Here is a 17,004-nt window from a genome sequence, read left to right on the forward strand (position 1 = left end):
AAAAAGGAAAAGAGCAGTGGTCAGACCAACATGGAGGCTGGGAGGAAGCAGGCCCAGACGCTCTCAGTCAGTAGTTATGGTTTCTTGAGAAGCCTTGTGTAAGGTTCTACAGGCACGCGCCCTGCTTACCTAAACTTGGCAGTTTCTGGTTCCATCTCAAGCAATTCTCTTACCGGAGAACGAGGCACATTTGCAGAAAACTTTTCTATAATCAAAATAAAAGATTATATAAGGTGACTAAAGGCCCCAAAAGCATTTTAAACAGTGGTCTTGTATACACCGGGGGGAAAGAGCCCACACTGTACCTATTAGAGGCCGCATCATCGGATAGTACACCTGCCAGACCACCTCCAGGGACATCCCACTGTCCATATAAATGGCACCAGCAAGAGACTCAAAAATGTCTCCCATGGCCTTGGGGACTTCAATATCCTCTTCTTTCTCCTCATCCTCCTCGGATCTCCTAAGCTATTGAAGAAAAGTGACTTGTCAAATAGGCACCTTCAAAGGCTATCTATCCCCAGACTGGGTTCTCTTAGCTGCCGTTAACAAGAGTAACCAACACCACGTGCGCCTGCTTCACAGCAGTGAGTATTCCAAAACCACATTCCCAAGAACCAAAGTGACAAGTACCTGTGCCCAGCAAAGGGAAAACACTTGTAAATTAGAACAGAACTTAAGTGTAATCCAGAATTACAAGTTAAACACTGTCACAGTCACCTGCAACCAAATAACTGCCTTTCTCAGAAAAGGCCCTCCTTAGCACCTAGCAAGAGCAACAACAGTGTGGGGATGAGGTTAGAGACCACCACTTTCTGGGCAGAGAAATCCTTTCTGAAGCCCTTTCCCTCCAGGCTCCCAATCACTGAAACATGAACTACACTCACTATGACAGCATAGCTGACACAGTGCGTACTCAGACCCACGGGATAAAACAGTAGCTGTGTAGAGCCCACAGTTCTTTAGTGCGCCCGTCCTATCTCTGGCAATAGCTAACTGCATGCGCAAGCCTCTGTATCACACTCACGCTCACTAAGCGTCCTAACTAAAGCTATTGAACCCCTGAGAAGACTCATTGGAGGAAATGAGCCCTCTCAAGATGATCATGGTGGCGGTCAGCCCTCAGCTGCGAGTGCGAGCACAGCATGTGAGGGAGCAGCTGCAGTGGGGAGCTCCAGTCTCTGTATACATGAGGTCTGGACTCATCAGCGACAGTGTATCGCCAAAAGCTAATGCTGACAGCCTGAGGACTGCATAACTAGATAGCTCCAATTCTCTTTTTTTGTTTACTTATATTTTCTAATAACAACAAAGCACAAATTATAGTGAAGGAAAGGGGAAATTTTAACTTGTACACAAATTAGTCAATATATTACAATCTTGATATTCATGACCCATACCCCATGGCTCGAGGATAAACAGGAAATGTCAAACCTGGCAGGTTAGTTCCCTCTTCTTACAGCTAAGGAAGCTGAGACCCAGACAGACAGACTTCTTGAGACAAACTAGCTCAGTTAGAAGAGCCAAGTACTGGCCGCTCGTACGTGATAAAGGGCAGCGAAGACTGGAGAAAACTGACAGAGCTGATAAGCCCTTCGTCGGCACCAAGAGGGCTTGAATTTAGTTTTAGTGAACTCCACAAACTTAGAGCTTAAATATCTGTAAAGAATGAGATAGCAATCGACACAGGACACCCCTCACCGTCGATTGTGGCTGTGACTGCTAACAGACGCAAGGAGGAGCAGGAGCCCTGCTGTTTTACTGCCAGGGCTTCAGCCCCAGACTTACTATTCCAACAGTTTGCAGTGATCGTAGGAGAGATGGCAAAAGTTAAAATAAGGACAGTGACCCGAGAACAAAGCCCTCCACTGAAATGGAAGCTCCTTGGGTCAGGTGCAGGAAGCTGAGCACCATCACTGCCTACAGCCAGCGCCCTGTGCTGCACGCACGCATCCGAGCCAAGCAGCTCGGCCCAGTGGCAGATGCCTCCCAGCACCCAAAGCTTACAAACTTCAGTCTGCTTTTCAATAAGAGTTCCCACTTCAACAATGCAAGTGTACATTTGTGAGGCTTACCTGACCCACTTAGAAAAGACAGGAACAGATTATCCTGTGGTGTCAGGCAAAGGACACTTTGGGGAATGAGACGAGTTGTACTTCTCTAACTGTCTATGCCTGCTGTAGGAGCCTCTCTGGGGTAACTGAAAACCCAGGCTCCTTGCCCCAATGACCACTTGGTCCACGGAGTGGGCAGTCAAGTTTCAAAGGCTTACCCAAGTGAGGCAAGTCATTCCCGGTTGTGCTGGAGATCAGGCAGCATGCGGGCAACCTGGTCTGGCCTGCAACGACCCCTCTGGACAGCCACGAGTCAGCACTCAAACTGCCCAAACTCACAGTCAGCTGCTTCCCTCTGCTCCTCGTTCACGGTTTAAACAGCACTAACCTCAGAGTCCATTCCTTGCATCTCGTTCTTCTCCAGCTGAAACTGCACGAAGTCATCAATGACGTGGAAGAGCTCAGGAGAGACGGCTTTAAAGTACTTGTGGTAGTCATACTTCACAGCCAGCGACGCAAAGATGGTGTTATTGACCAGGGCAGAGCGCAGGTCAGTCAGGACCCCTGGAGAATGCTGCCGTGGGTCTTCATAAAGGTGCTTGGTTATGAGGTAGTCCAAAATCGCATCTCCCAGGAATTCTAAGCGCTGGTAACAATCTGCACAGAGACCCAAAGTGCAATGATGAGCCTGCATGAGCACATGCATTTCTGCACACTGCGTCTGCATGGGGGCTGATGGGAAAGCTGCAGCCCAGGCTCCTTGAGATTTCTCCTGAGGAGCATTTCCATTTCCCTCCTCAGTGAAATTACTGGGCATAGACTCCCTAATGCACTGGACGTGTTAATGGTAATTGAAAGCATATTTATTATACATAAATTGGGCCATATGATCTTCCAGTGGCCAAATGATATGCTTACTTTGGAGGGGAAAAGCCACTTTCCAGATGCAATCCAGGTCCTAGCTCCTCTTTCCTTGGACACTACACTGGCCAGAGAAGCACTAAGCATCACTCCTGAGTCTCTATTACCATGCTGGCCTCTCAGGAAAGCCATACATGGCACACATGCCTTCTGTCCATTGCCATCAAGGCAGTGTGTCACCCATACTCTGCAAGTGTGTTAAGTGAAATAATTCCTTAATACTTTCACATTGTAGGTTACATGGGATAGCAGCAGGGAAAACATGACTCTTCAACTCAAACTAGACATACTGGACTGGACAAACCACGGGACTAAGAAAGAACTGTGTGCTAGGTACAAAGAGGACTGCTTGTCAGAATGAAAAAAGATACCAGTGCTGACCAGCACCTTCAATTCCTCAGAGCCATTAAAAGAATCCACTGAGCCGAGAAAATGAAGCTGGGACAGAAGTGACCTGTTCCAGAGTATCCAGTGGGTGAAGAGGTGAAAAGAAGACAACCCAGGCTAGCACCCAGGTCTCACCATCTCTAGCAATGGGTGGACCACAGGCTAGCACCCAGGCTAGCACCCAGGTCTCACCATCTCTAGCAATGGGTGGACCACAGGCTAGCACCCAGGCTAGCACCCAGGCTAGCACCCAGGTCTCACCATCTCTAGCAATGGGTGACCACAGCATTTCCTCTCTATAAAGAAAAGCAGGCTTTACCCTGGGCTGTCACTGTCAGGGTTAACATTTTGTAAACAGTGTTAACCTACACGGCTTTTACATCCAAACTACAAGCTTTTCATTCTGCTTTGACACCCTGATATTCTCGCACAGAAAGCAAACCATAAGCTTTCTCTGGGCTCACAAGCTGGACTGACTAGTTCTAAAGCCTCTTGGATAGTGAGACACTGTTAATCAGGAGGAAAGGCAAGCACTGTGCAGCAGGCATAATGACCCCTCCTGCAGAGGGTTTGTTTAATTTTCTCATCTTCAGATTTAAAAAGACAGGAAGAGAGGTGCCTTTGTTTAGGAACAACAAAAAGACGTAGAAATGCATCCAGAAAACAGGAGTGAAACCAGAAGCTAAAGCAGTGATGAGCGGTGAGCCTAAGAAAGGCACCAGGCTCCCTTTCTCCACAAGCAGCATGTGAAATGCCTCCTGGAGGATGCAGGAGCCACACCCTGGCAGCCACCTCACCAAGCATTCTGACTCCCCAGCAGATAGGGACGTTACGAGTTCTGCTCTCTTTTACTTCCTCCCACAGCCATGCGTACTGAGCACTAACACTGTGCATGCATAGACCTTATTTGTGTAAGGCCAAAACAATACACAAAGTCTCCTGCTTTGGGACAGGAGTGTGGCCCTGGGGATCCTTACCAGTAATAGTGTTGTAGTGGTAGGAGGCATGTGTAAAAGCCTGCAGAAGGTAAGCCTTATTCTTGAATATGTAGTTGATTTTCTTTTCAAAATTTTCAAACCCAGATATGAGGTGGTTCAGGGTTTTCTCTGCATCTGGATGGTCAAACATACACCTTGGCGGGATCTTCAAGCAGCCATACTCCAAGTCTTTCCCTGCAGAGGAGCGGGGACTGACTGCAGCAGCACAGCTCCCTGAAGGGCTCTTCTGTTGGCTGCTTGAGTTCTCCTGAGCAGGGTACGAGGCCTTGTCCCGGCTGGTCCTTTTGATGACTGGGAGCACCTTCAGCCCCAGCGAGCAGAGGAAGAGCTGAGCAGCCCTCTCACCACAGCTGGTTAAGTAACAGCCCAGCAGGGCCTCCACGCAGTCCGCTATGCTCTTGTCCGCGATGCACTGCTCAGTGTGCAAGTCGTAAGAAATGGACTGCTTCCCTGTGTCCACGCCACAGTTTTCTTCTGATGGATTCCAGAAACCTACCACAAAGTCATCCTCTTCAACGGCTTTGCTAGGATCCAGATAGCACATTGCATCCCAAGAGCTGTAATCAAAATCCTCAAGGTCTGAGGAAAACGGCACACTGCCCAGGGAGGCCTTTTTGGGCATTTTCCATTCATATGCAGAATCAGAGGTGGAAAAGGGGGAAAGAGGGATTTTCTTCACAAAGGCCCCTGAGCCCATTAGCATGCTGTCTATAAACTGAATGTGCTCCTGGTCATACTCCAGGAGGTCGTCTTCATACTCAGCCTCCTCCTTGGGAGCCCTCCACGCCAGCTCCTCCTCCTCCTCCTCCTCACAGTCCTCACCCAGTTTGCCATTAGCCAGCAAGCAGTCTTTTGTCTGAAATGGGGACGGGAAGGAGGAGAGACAGAGCTGCTGTTTTAAAGGGTTTGAAACTCAATAAAAGCAAGGGTCATGGATAATTTCAAATGACAACCACAAATACTAAAAGGCAACTTTAAAAATCATGGCCATTTGTTTTCAATTAACATAAAATAAGTTATTTAATCATATAAACAGAGTCAAACATGCTCTTTGAATGTTCATTTTCTATGTTATAAAATGACCTTTATCCAGTATAAATCTGTAGAGAAGAATTCGGAACAAGGATAAAGTTAAACTTGATGTCCGCCATGCAGAACGTCTGTGAGCAGCCTGACTCTGAGGACAGAAGAGCCCTCTGGTGCCCTCACAGGCCTGCCTTCCACTTGGCTATCGGCATGTGAAAATGTGGTTGCCTGACTTTCAAAGCAACAAAATGAAATCCCAGATGTAGAAAAAGCATTATCTTTTCAATTAAGAACATAATATAAAAGCAGACAAAATTATTTCTAAAAATCTTTACCACTAAAAACTGTAGGAGGGTTTTACAATAGTTTTTCTTTCTACTTCCACACTTCAAACCAAAAAAACATTGGCTACAATGTAAAATTAAACTGCTTTGCTTTAAAAATTAAAAATAAACATGATCACTGAAAGAAGGTACAAATTTGGGAAATTCTTCTTCCACCCTCTGTTCTGAGCCCTGGTACTCAGGATCCTAGCAGGCTGACAGAACAGAAGAAAATTTAGACTAACATGAAACACAATAATCTCAGTTCTGTCAAAAATCTTTGCTAATTCCAACTTTCCTGGCAAAAGCTTGTTTGTGACTGGCAACTTTAATAATGGGCTGTGATTCGCCAGTGAGGTCATCTTCTGCAATGCTAAGAAGTGCAATGTCTGCAGTGCCACCAAGACGACACATGAACGCACAGCACCACCACTCTACTCGGGCAGGCGCAGGACAGCAAGCTTCAACTTTGATTGAAACAACTTTCCAGAATATTGTGACAAAACCCTTTCAAACTATTTTCCATTTGATTGTAAAACAAGGCATACGTTTCATTTTAAACCAGACTCAAAAAAGATAGAAATTGGGTGTTTGTTTGAAAAAAGAATATCTGAGTCTAGCCTTGTAATCATATGCAATCAATAAAAAACAAACAAACAAACAAACAAAAAACCACCAAAAATCCATTTGAAAAATACAAAATACCAAACCATCAACTGGGGTCCAAAGGGTGGCTCAGATATTAATAATACCGACTGCTCTCGCCAGACCATCTGGGTTCAGTTCTCAGCACCAACATAGCAGTTTATAACCACCTCTAATGCCAGATCCAATGCCCTCTTCTGGCCTCTGCAGGTACCAGCATCTACAAGGTGCACAGACATGCAGGCAAAGCACCCAGCTAGTGGCAAATCTCAGAAAACTATATCCTGTCAAAACTTTTCAGTTTTTCCAAGATAACATGAGTGGCCTGGAACTCACTGTGTAAACCAGGCTGGCCTTGAACTCAGAGATCCACCTGCCTCTATATCCCAGGTGATGGGAAAAAAGCACGTGCCACCATATCAGCTTTATTATTTAGGCCTTAAGACAAAATGGCCAAATTTGAATTATTTAGCCTGAGGTTTTAAACTGCAAAGCTTCTGCATAAGTCATGTTTCTGTAACATGGTGCTGCCACCCAGTGATCCTGGGCATTTTATGTCCCTGGCACTGTGCAGACTCTTCATTTTCACAAGGAGGAGTTATACTTCAAAAATGCTGTCCAAAGCACAAGCATTTGAACAGAGTGCGCACGTGTATGTTGTATGTGTGCACGTGCGCTCTGTGTGCCTGTGTGTGTCTCAACAGTACTGTCTACCTGAGCTGCCCTCACTCTCTCTTCTAGGAGGCATTCAGAGACCCAGGTATGACCTAGGGGCAGACACTGGAACTGGAAGGACACAATCCACAACCACTCTGTGACTTGGCAGTAATTGAGTGTGTGGAAGGCAACGGATGAAAGCCTGCACCGTCTGGTAGTGCGTGCTAGGGACCGAAGTGCTGAGTCAGCAGAGAAGGACAGAAAGCAGAAGTGAACGCTGTAACCTGTAAGTCAGGAAAGCCCTGGTGCCCAGGTGTGTCACTGCTACCTAAAGGATCAAATATACAAACAGAAGATGAGGCCTGCTGGACTGTTTTTTGTAGAAAGTACAGACTTTTTCTAAGGTAAAGTCTACACTTTTCTAAGGTATGTGTGTGAATGTGTGTATAGACATATGCAAATGTGTGTATTATAAATTAATAACAGGGCTGGAGAGATGATTCAGTGGTTAAGAGCACTGACTGCTCTTCCAGAGGTCCTGAGTTCAAATCCCAGCAACTATGTGGTGGCTCACAACCATCTGCAAAGAGATCTGATGTCCTCTTCTGGTGTGTCTGAAGACAGCTACAGTGTACTTATATATAATACATAAATCTTTAAACAATAAAAAACTAAAGAATAAAAATAAATTAATTATCAAATATCATCCTCAGACTTAATTTGCATTAAAATATTCTTAATGATCTCCAACTAAACTGAATTTCTGTGGTAAGTCAAATCCTACTTGAGTTACAAATATACTCAGCACACAGGCCTACATCAGTGCGGCCTCAGAGACCACATCACCTACAGACACTCACTGAGACAGAAACATCAGAAACTAAAAGAAATGGTGTTACCATTATCAGCCGGAAGTAAAAATGAAATGATGCAAGCCCATTTATCATCAATACAAAATAAATCTGGCAGGCGGCGATGCCTGAACAGATGGGTACTTCAAAGTACAAGACAACTCTCCCAGCTGCCCCCTGGTGGCTTCAGGACAAGACAAAGGAAGCTGTGGCTACTGAAGAGAAATCTCCAGTCTTTCCGGTACACTGCAGCCTTCCCACATGGCGACTGCTGTCTAGTTGGCAAGTGGACACAGTCCCAGGCTAGCACTGCCCAAGCTAGTCCGTGCTGAACTGAATTCTTCCAGACACAGCCTGGAGATCACAGGTCACTGCAAAGTCACTTCAACAGATGGCTAAGGACACACTGTAACGTGAGAGTGACGGAACCTGAGAGGGCTCTGACTTTATTTTTAAGTGGAAACATAACAGAAGTTTATGCCTCTGGAATGGGGGTGGGGGGGAGCAGAAATCACACTGCACGAAACCAACGCTGTTTCTGAAGCCGTAGATGGCCTGCCAACACACGAAATATCTACTACATGGTAAACACACAGCACAGAGAAAACAAGGACAAAATTCTTCAGTCAACAAAAACAAAAAAGCTGCATGCTGAGAGCTTACCATTTCATCCTTTTCCCATTTCTCTGAGTTACTTTTGTCTTGGTTTACCACATAACCAGGAGGAAGCCAATTCACAGGAGGATCAAATATCGACACCACCATGCGGCTGGGCAGTCCCTGCTTCTTGCCAAGGCGGTACAGGTTACAGTTGCTGACCTGGGCAGAAGAGGCATAAACGCTTACCCATAGACAGCCACGGCGGGAAATACAGCACGCCATACATTTTTGCCAGTGTTCTTTGTATTGCACAAATAAATGGAAACCAATTATAAGGACTACATAGTTAAAACAACAACTCTAAATGTCTAAGTATTGGATATCCTTTGGTGTCAAATAATTATTTAATCCAAAATGGAATTCACAAAACCCCAATGTATATAAACTCCTCTTATGAGTCAAAGAAAGAGTTCAATTTCAAAGTTTAAAATCACGGACTGATGTGATGAAATTCAAGATGGCCAGTGGAACAGGGAGCAGAAGACGTCAAGACCCTGGAACTCAAGACGCCGTGATATTCCTAAGGAGTAAAGGGCAAATGTGCTTCAGGTGAGAACTGTCACTATAGAAAACCATGTTGTGTGTCTGGAGTCTAAGCGCCAACAGGACGCCAGTCCTGAGGCTCTCGAATCCGGCTCTTTTGTTGTAGGTGGACTCAGAGCACTGGGGTAAAAGGTGCTGAAGAGCACCTGTTGTACATACACCACTGAGGTGGCTTCACTATCCTCTCTGTCCTTTTGCTTTTCCTAATGGCTCTACCATGTCCCTAATTTACTCAAAACATGACCTTTCTGTCTAGCTCTGACTTGGAGACTAGGATCTACCACCACCATCAATCCCATTTCCAGTTTCTAAAACTTGCTGGGATACTTCAGGAGCCTCTCCATGAGCTCCAATGCTTGGCTATCGTCTGGCTCCCACACTCAGCACTGGCTCCAGTCTGCTAGGAACCACGCAGGAGCAGAAACGAATGGTGCTCGCAATGTGGCAGCAGCTCTGCTTGGGGCCAGCAGGAGCCAACACACTTCTCAGCTGTTTACCATGGAGCCGACATACATAAATGTACATAAATGCTGGTTTCCTTCCCCATGCTATGTAAGAGCATCCCAAGAGGAAGACAGCAATGGGGGGGAGGGGGAGGAACATTCCAAATTAAGAGAAATGCTCAGTGGAACGGAAAAGATACACTAAGGACTTGTTATGAGGCAAAATTCAAGTAGTAGGTGGCGATGAGGATGATCACATGCAGGGGCTAGCCTGAGCAAAGACACAGGCTGTACAGTGGGCATGAAGCTTGTGTTAAGACTGGCAAGCTGGAGTCTGGGTCAGGGTCTGTCTGGAAGAGGATGCTGAACCTACCTTGATACCAGGCAGAGGACACGATAATTATTTCTACAGACGAATGGATGACGTTTTGAAATAAAGTCGTACCCTTCTTGCTTAATAGGGTCTGCTATTCTTACTTCATCCGTCTTCACTGACTGACCTTCCTCTTGTAAGGAGCCCCAAGAGCTCCCTCCATGTCTTCCTCCTGACACCTGCCACTGTCACTGCCCATCATGGCCACACTGTCACAGTTGTCAGGGCCTCACCAGTGGACTGTCTGAAGAACACTGAGAAGGCAGCCAGCAGGTGTGGCCTCTAGTCTCAGACATACTCAACTAAAGACCTGGGACTAGGAATGACCCAACACAAGCTAACCCACTGTCTGGGGAGCAGTCTGTTCATTTACAAAATGGTGGCATATCTAACTACGAGGAGCTGGCAGAGAAGAACAGTGTTGTTTGTAAAATGTTCACAAGTCTGGTATTCAAAAGCAAGCTGCCATGACGGTGATAGGTAAGAGGCCCACAGCTACACTGTCTGCCACCTACTGCATGTGTTAGCCTCTCCTGCCTCACTGTCCTGGCCTATTAAGTGGGGATATACAAACACACACCTCTCTAGGGTATAAGAAAAGTTTTAAATTAGCCTATGTATTTCTCTCTATACCGTGACATACATGTTCTATATAAAGGGATTAGAAGAGAGTCCAGTAGAACAAGCAGTTAAAGGATCACTTCTTTTTTTGTTCTTTTTTTTTTTCGGAGCTGGGGACCGAACCCAGGGCCTTGCGCTTCCTAGGTAAGCGCTCTACCACTGAGCTAAATCCCCAGCCCCAAAGGATCACCTCTTATGAAATCTCTACTCACTTCAGTCCCCTTCTGCTCTCCTTTTGGCTTGGCTGTGCTCTTCAGCCTACACTACAGCCAGTGGCACGTCAGTCTCTTTAATGATCACTCTATTAACAGTGTTATCTCCTTGCTCAAACTTCAGGTTATAGCATGCATAGCACGCACAACCTCCCCTGCGTACAGCTTGGCCTCATCTCTCCCAGCCTCCCTCAGCTGGTTCCTCAGTCCTCATTGTCACTGCCTTTCTTTACTGAATGCTACCACACTCTTCACATCATTAGCTTTCTTTTGCACTGTAAGGTTTCCCATGAGCACCTTCTTTGAATCACAAGTGACACCCCATCCTTCCAATGCTAGGTCATTAGCAGCTTTGTAAATTGTCAGGGTCCTGCTTTATATTTTCCGACCATTTAAATATCTTACCTTATTGCTATTCTTCTACACTAAGCTTATGAACTGAGGCTCTGCAAACATCAACACCTAAGTCTGGATCTCTGGAACCAAAATAAAAAGCCAGGCACAGCAGTGCTACCTGTAACCCCAGTGCTGGGGGCAGCCACACAGGACAGGCAGGATCCCAGGGGCTTGAGACTAGTCTAGCTCAATCAGTGAACTCCAAGCTCTGAGAGGTCCTGCCTCAAAAAATAAGGTAGAAACTGATAGATGATACCTCAGATAGACCTGCAGCTTGAACACACAGGCGAGCATACTTACATGTGCATGCACATATACACATACATTATGTACATGTAGGAAAATAAAAACAACCTACTCTTCCGTGGGGCTGCAGAGCAACTGCTCAGAACTAAGGGAGCAATACTGGGTATACTGGGTAAAGCCTAATATCCTTCCATTGCCTGGCTCTCTGAAATATGGACGAAGTGCAACTCTTGGAATGACTGCATCTTACTCAAGTGCAAACCCTTGTTCACAGCAATTTCTACCCTCTTAGGGTCTGAAAGTTCCCCCATTTGCACAAAGAGTTTAGTTTAAACTGAACTTTTACCAGTAGAGAAGATCAACCCCACAGCCTGGCTGTACCATTGGTATACCCTCATGTCACCTACTGGGCAATGCCTCCATGGGCATTGCTGGCCCTAACGGACTAGATTGAGAAGCGGCTGTACTGACTCATGAATGAGAACTCCCCATGGGTAACCTGCCCCGTTTTCAGGCACACTGAAGAAGCAACAGCTCAGAATAAGAATTGTGCCTTACCTTTTTGCTTCTCATATATGAAAGGCGGCCCTCATGAGCATCAGGGTATGTGCAAAACAGATACGTGGTGATAGCGTGCTTTAAGAAGGAGTCGCCAAGCATCTCAAGCCGCTCTAGGTTAAACCCATCGCTAGCGTTCGACAGTGTCAAAGCCTGAAGAATCAGTCCTGGGTTGGGGCCGAGAGTCCTTGAGGAGTGCCCCACAGAAGGGCTCTGCTCAGAGTCTGTCCTGCCCTCCAGTGCTTCAACAGCAGTCATCATGGCAGGCCTTGGGGACCCTGCGGGGCTTCCGTCTGAGGTAGATGTGTTAGCGTTCCCATCAAGGTACTTATTACTCAGTAGAGGACATTCATTGCTGGGCGTGGGCTGGTTCTCATAATTGTATAAATTCTGAATGGGATATGAGGTAGTTGGTTGTACAGGTATTTCCTGCTTGAAGTAAGTCAGCTGATTTCCTTGGCAAAAGTCTCTGTTAACTAAATCATAACTGCCATTGGCAAGGCTTTTATTGTAAGAAAGACCATTGATTGCTGTAAGATCCACTGAAACCTCACTTTGGAGCTTAGCAGGTGACTCGGCGGGCAACCTTTTGCAGTTCACAGACATTTGGTCATGGTTTTCTAAGGAGGGTCTAGTAGCACCTTGATGTGCAGCATTTTCAGGGACTACAGTTGTGCTGTGCTTACAGTAATTATCACTCTCAGCCAACGAGGAGTTACAGGTTGAGATGAAAGACTTGCTATCAATAGACTTTTTCCACCCGAAGTCTAAGTTAGGGTATCTGCAAAGACATTTTAATAACTTTCTATCAATCCTCCAAAGGGTAAGCTCAGAAAAGCAACATTTTGAGTTAAAAACAAACAAAGCAAGCAACTCTAAAGGTTATCCTAAGAAGACAATCACACTTCCAGGCTGAACTGACTGCGACGGGACTCTGCAGTCAGTTCCACTGCACGGCACCTTACTGCCTTGACCTCTGCAGAGCTGACTGAGAAGACCCAAGGTGGAGGTCCTGCAGGACCCAGAGCCACTGACTTAGTGGCTCCCCTCCAGATTTCTGCTGAACCAAGAGAGCAGATTCAAGCAACTTACAAACTTTCTCTGTGCCTTAACTTCTGCTCTTGGAAATGAAGTCAGTACATCCTATCTCAGAGTATGTTGTTTAAACTTGTGCTGCAGACTGTATCAAGTACTCAGGTAACGTAACTGTGATTGCTGTTCACAGTACTAGGTTAAGATGCTTTCAACCCCTACAACTACCTATATAACCAAACTCAATGTCAGTGATTACAACGACAATGCCTTTGGTATACAGAACCTCACTAGGGGAAAAAGTGACCTGGATAAGAACGAGCAAAGGCTGCTGCTTAAGAGCATGAGGTTAGTTCTGAGAAGAACGATAGCTGTTCTCACCCTCATCTCAGCATCACCACTAAAAACAATGATTCTGTCTCAGGACTCTCTAACTTGTCAAGAACAAAGGGCTCAATGGTCTAGCCTGCTACTAAAGGGATAAGCAGTGTGGTTTCTTTTCATGTGTTAAATGTCCACATTTTCTTTTTCATCTTTTAGAAACTATAAGAAAAATACAATTTTAACTTAATTCCATTTTGTTGCAAATCAAATTTCTGGCCAGCAACACAGGCATACCTAAAATCGGCCGGAAGTGATCTGACTCCTACGCCAGCATCGCTGGCTGTCTGAGCTCTGAGCTCCTCCGCAGTCAGAAGGCAGTGAAGGCGATACAGTATGCTGGGGAGACAAACTGCTTTTCTCCACAGTGATGCTGGGATTGGATGTATAGCACAGAGTTCCGGAACCAGTATCTTTGAGTAAGAAAAGCACAGGCTGATAAATATAGAGCAAATCAAATAATAAAAAGACCAACTTCACTAAGGAATATTGATGAAAACCATAAATGCTAGTAATATTTAACTTTTAAAACTAATCCTAAATGGGATTTATAAGGGCGATTCCATGATGATCAGTGGCCAGCAAAACTCAATTTTTACCAACAAGGATGTTCAAAATAAATCCAATCACTACCCATGGTGACCTCTCAAAGCTCACCAGTCATTGTTATACTGATAATGTTCTGAGACTTAGGCCATGCTTGACAGGCTGTACTTAAGTACGTACACGTATGGGAGATGGGGGCATGAATGAAAGGGTAAGGAGGGTGCATGGGAGTGCGTGAGGGAGGAAAGAGAAGAGAGGAATGATGTCATTATAACCTCAAAAGTAAGAGAACCAATTCAAAAAATACGAGGTCCTGTTAGCAGCTCTCTCATTACCTGTTTGTTCTGCAGACTTTCCCATTTGGCTTTCCTCTTTTCAGCACTGCTTAGAGGAAGTGCTTTCCCCTTCTGATTCAAATGCCGAGGGGTTAGAAGGTTCAGTCTATAAAAAGTTCAGAACAACGTAATCAAAACTACAAACTAAAGCGCACCCCACATGGCTGGATCTCCACCATTGGCAGGCTACAGACTGCCAAAGGAGCCCATTCAGTACAGCCCTCCACAACACCGACAAGTCTGTGCACAAGGGGACAGTGACCTTCACCACATGCGGCCTGACCCTTAGAAAGCAAGCCTCCTGTGCAACCTAAATGTCACTTCTACAGCTCTTACCTGGAAGATGTGTGGTCAACATCCAGCAGTGGCTGGTTGAGATTGGTCAGGTCAAGGTTATACTTTGTTTTATAATATTCTGCAAAAGTTTCATATTCAGGGGAAGGAAATTTACTGAGTGGGGTAAGATCAGTATACACATCAGCTACATAAAATCGATGAGGCTGATCAAAATTGCGGTATCTAAAAATAAAGAAAATCAATCAAGTTGCCTTTTGTGTAAATCAACTATCTTCAGAGTACAACTATTTTAATATGGAAACACAAATCATTAAGATTTCAAATAATTAAATGTAAATAACATTAATGAAAATTTAAATTCCAAAAAAAATATTTCAGGAGTTTGAGACTAAAAACCATCTTTCTATTAAGTAGAACACGTCCCCCCTTTCCCCTTATTCTTCTTCTCAATGTCTTTCCTTTGACAATATTAAGAGCTAAACAGTTCAAGTGTCTGTTTCATCAATACGATCAAAACAGAAAACAAAACATCCAACAGAGTAAATCCTCTGCAAAGTACTGGTGTGGAATATGAGGTGTCTGATACAACAGATGTGTCTATCTCATTGCCTGTGACAGCGATAGTCTGGTGAAACCTTTAAATTGTGACTCTTGGATAGGGGGTAGAAAGTGAACACAGAGGGCAGGAACATGAATGAATATAAATCAGTCGCTCAACCAGCATTCTAATTCTCTATAAAGTAGTCTGACTTAATTTACTGCCTCAAGATTCCACTCCCCACCTTTCTATAAAGTGGTCCTTTTCCCACCCTCCACAGGCTGAGTGACAAGAATTGTCTTGGAGAGCTTAAGGCACAAACGATATTCTTCCCAATGGAAGTCCCCAGTAAGACTGAATTAAGGCAGTGGAGACATTTTGAATAGGCTGTCAACAGTACTTATGTGAGAAATACTACTTTTCACAAAGTACCTCCTTCCGCCTGCAGAGCTCTGGGACCTGGCCGCACTCTGCACGCTGGTGATGGTGCACCACAGCGCACCACTACAATCACAAGCCTGAAGCAAGCACCACTGAAACACCTACCTTGGAATGATAACTGCATCTTGGTAATCTTCTAACTTAAAAACAAACGGTGTTTCCTTTGAATACTTAGTGCTGGGAATGCCTATACGAGCTTCAGACTTCTCAATATCCTCCATGAATTTAAAGTCAATGTCCAAAGTGCTGGAGTCATTAACTTCAGGAAGAAAAAAACTTTAGCATGTTAAATATAACATAGGTAAGATTTCTATTTGAGGTACACTAATGTGAGTCTACAGCTACCAAAGTTAAGAGGATTCACAGGACACACGAGGGAATCACCAGCAAATCGCTGTGTCCAGCTAGAGCACCCCCGGCGAGCAGGCCCTTCTTACCGACGTTAAGAGGTAGAACACAGTACGCTGACTCAGCGCCCGCGGGTTGAAACTCCAGGGCAGGCTTCTCGAGCCGGAGAATGTGTGAGAATATGTACTGGTGCAGTCTCGTAACCAGCTCAAGCATTTGTTGAGACAGTGTGAAACCAGACTTCTTCAGCTCGATGGATATGGTGACCTCTCCAGAGCGAGTATACACAGGAAAGTGAGGGATCTTAGAAAAGAAAGAACGGGCACCTTCAGTCAACAACCACATTAGTTTACTCAATCTCTGTCCCAACAGGAACTTCCTGCAGTCACGGTGAAGGTTTACCTGAGGTATGGGTTTGGCTGTCAGGATCCCAAAGCATCTGGTGGTGTCCTCAGGAGGGTAGAGCTTCCGCCGCCTGAAGTTGAGCTCATCAGGAAGGGGGGTGGTTAAGACCATTCCTATCACATACAGGTAACAGGGTTGATCGGGTTTGGGGTAACTCTCCCTCAAGCACTCTGGAATCTAGAGTTGGAAAGAAGAATGAAGCATCATGCTCAAACACAATCAGCCTTTGTTCTGGATGCTGGCAACAAAGACCTTATCTCTGGATGTGGATTGAACAAAGCAGCGGCGGCTGGGGAGACACTCGGTGGGGAGAGTTCACAGCGGCCCAAGGTTACTATGCTTCTAGACACTGCTTAGTACAGGTTTATGGAATGTCAAAAGTATTTAAAATGCTCTTCTCAAAAACTTAAACCATTTGATCTATTTCTTTTGATTGAAAGACTTTTATTCCATGGGTTTTCAAACTGTTTACTCAGCACAGAGTATCAGAAAATAAAGGGAGACCTGTTTTTAATATTGTGTTTAATCTTATCACCCGAGATAGCATTCAGATATGCTGTATTTTCCCTAAAACTATTTTATTAAAAAAAAAAATCTTTTTCACTATACAAATCACATGGTGTTTCTTCACCAGTGAGAAGAAAAATTTATACTTTCAGTACAAATGGAATCATATAACATAGACTTACTTGAGGTAAATGTGCAAGAGGGGAAGGAAGGGGGAGAGAGGCCAGGGAGAGGGAGGAAGGGATGGAAAGACAAGCAAT

The 17,004-nt window shown here is 45.1% G+C and overlaps 1 protein-coding gene across 5 annotated transcripts in view; it reads right to left on the minus strand.

The window, feature by feature from the left end:
• The window catches only part of Dicer1 (dicer 1 ribonuclease III), a 64,991-nt gene that overhangs the window by 4,209 nt on the left and 43,778 nt on the right, over window positions 1–17,004 (minus strand). For all 5 annotated transcript variants that reach the window (XM_087552903.1, XM_087552906.1, XM_087552904.1 and 2 more), the window contains 12 exon segments: window positions 16,235–16,414; window positions 15,922–16,135; window positions 15,590–15,743; window positions 14,545–14,727; window positions 14,209–14,314; window positions 13,565–13,740; window positions 11,915–12,695; window positions 8,526–8,681; window positions 4,340–5,216; window positions 2,443–2,711; window positions 306–468; window positions 130–205 (listed from right to left, as the gene is read on the minus strand). In XM_087552903.1, coding sequence (XP_087409029.1) covers window positions 130–205; window positions 306–468; window positions 2,443–2,711; window positions 4,340–5,216; window positions 8,526–8,681; window positions 11,915–12,695; window positions 13,565–13,740; window positions 14,209–14,314; window positions 14,545–14,727; window positions 15,590–15,743; window positions 15,922–16,135; window positions 16,235–16,414 — 3,335 coding nt within the window.

Source organism: Rattus norvegicus, chromosome 6, assembly GCF_021556685.1.
Source record: "Rattus norvegicus strain SHRSP/BbbUtx chromosome 6, alternate assembly SHRSP_T2T, whole genome shotgun sequence".
NCBI lineage: Eukaryota > Metazoa > Chordata > Mammalia > Rodentia > Muridae > Rattus > Rattus norvegicus.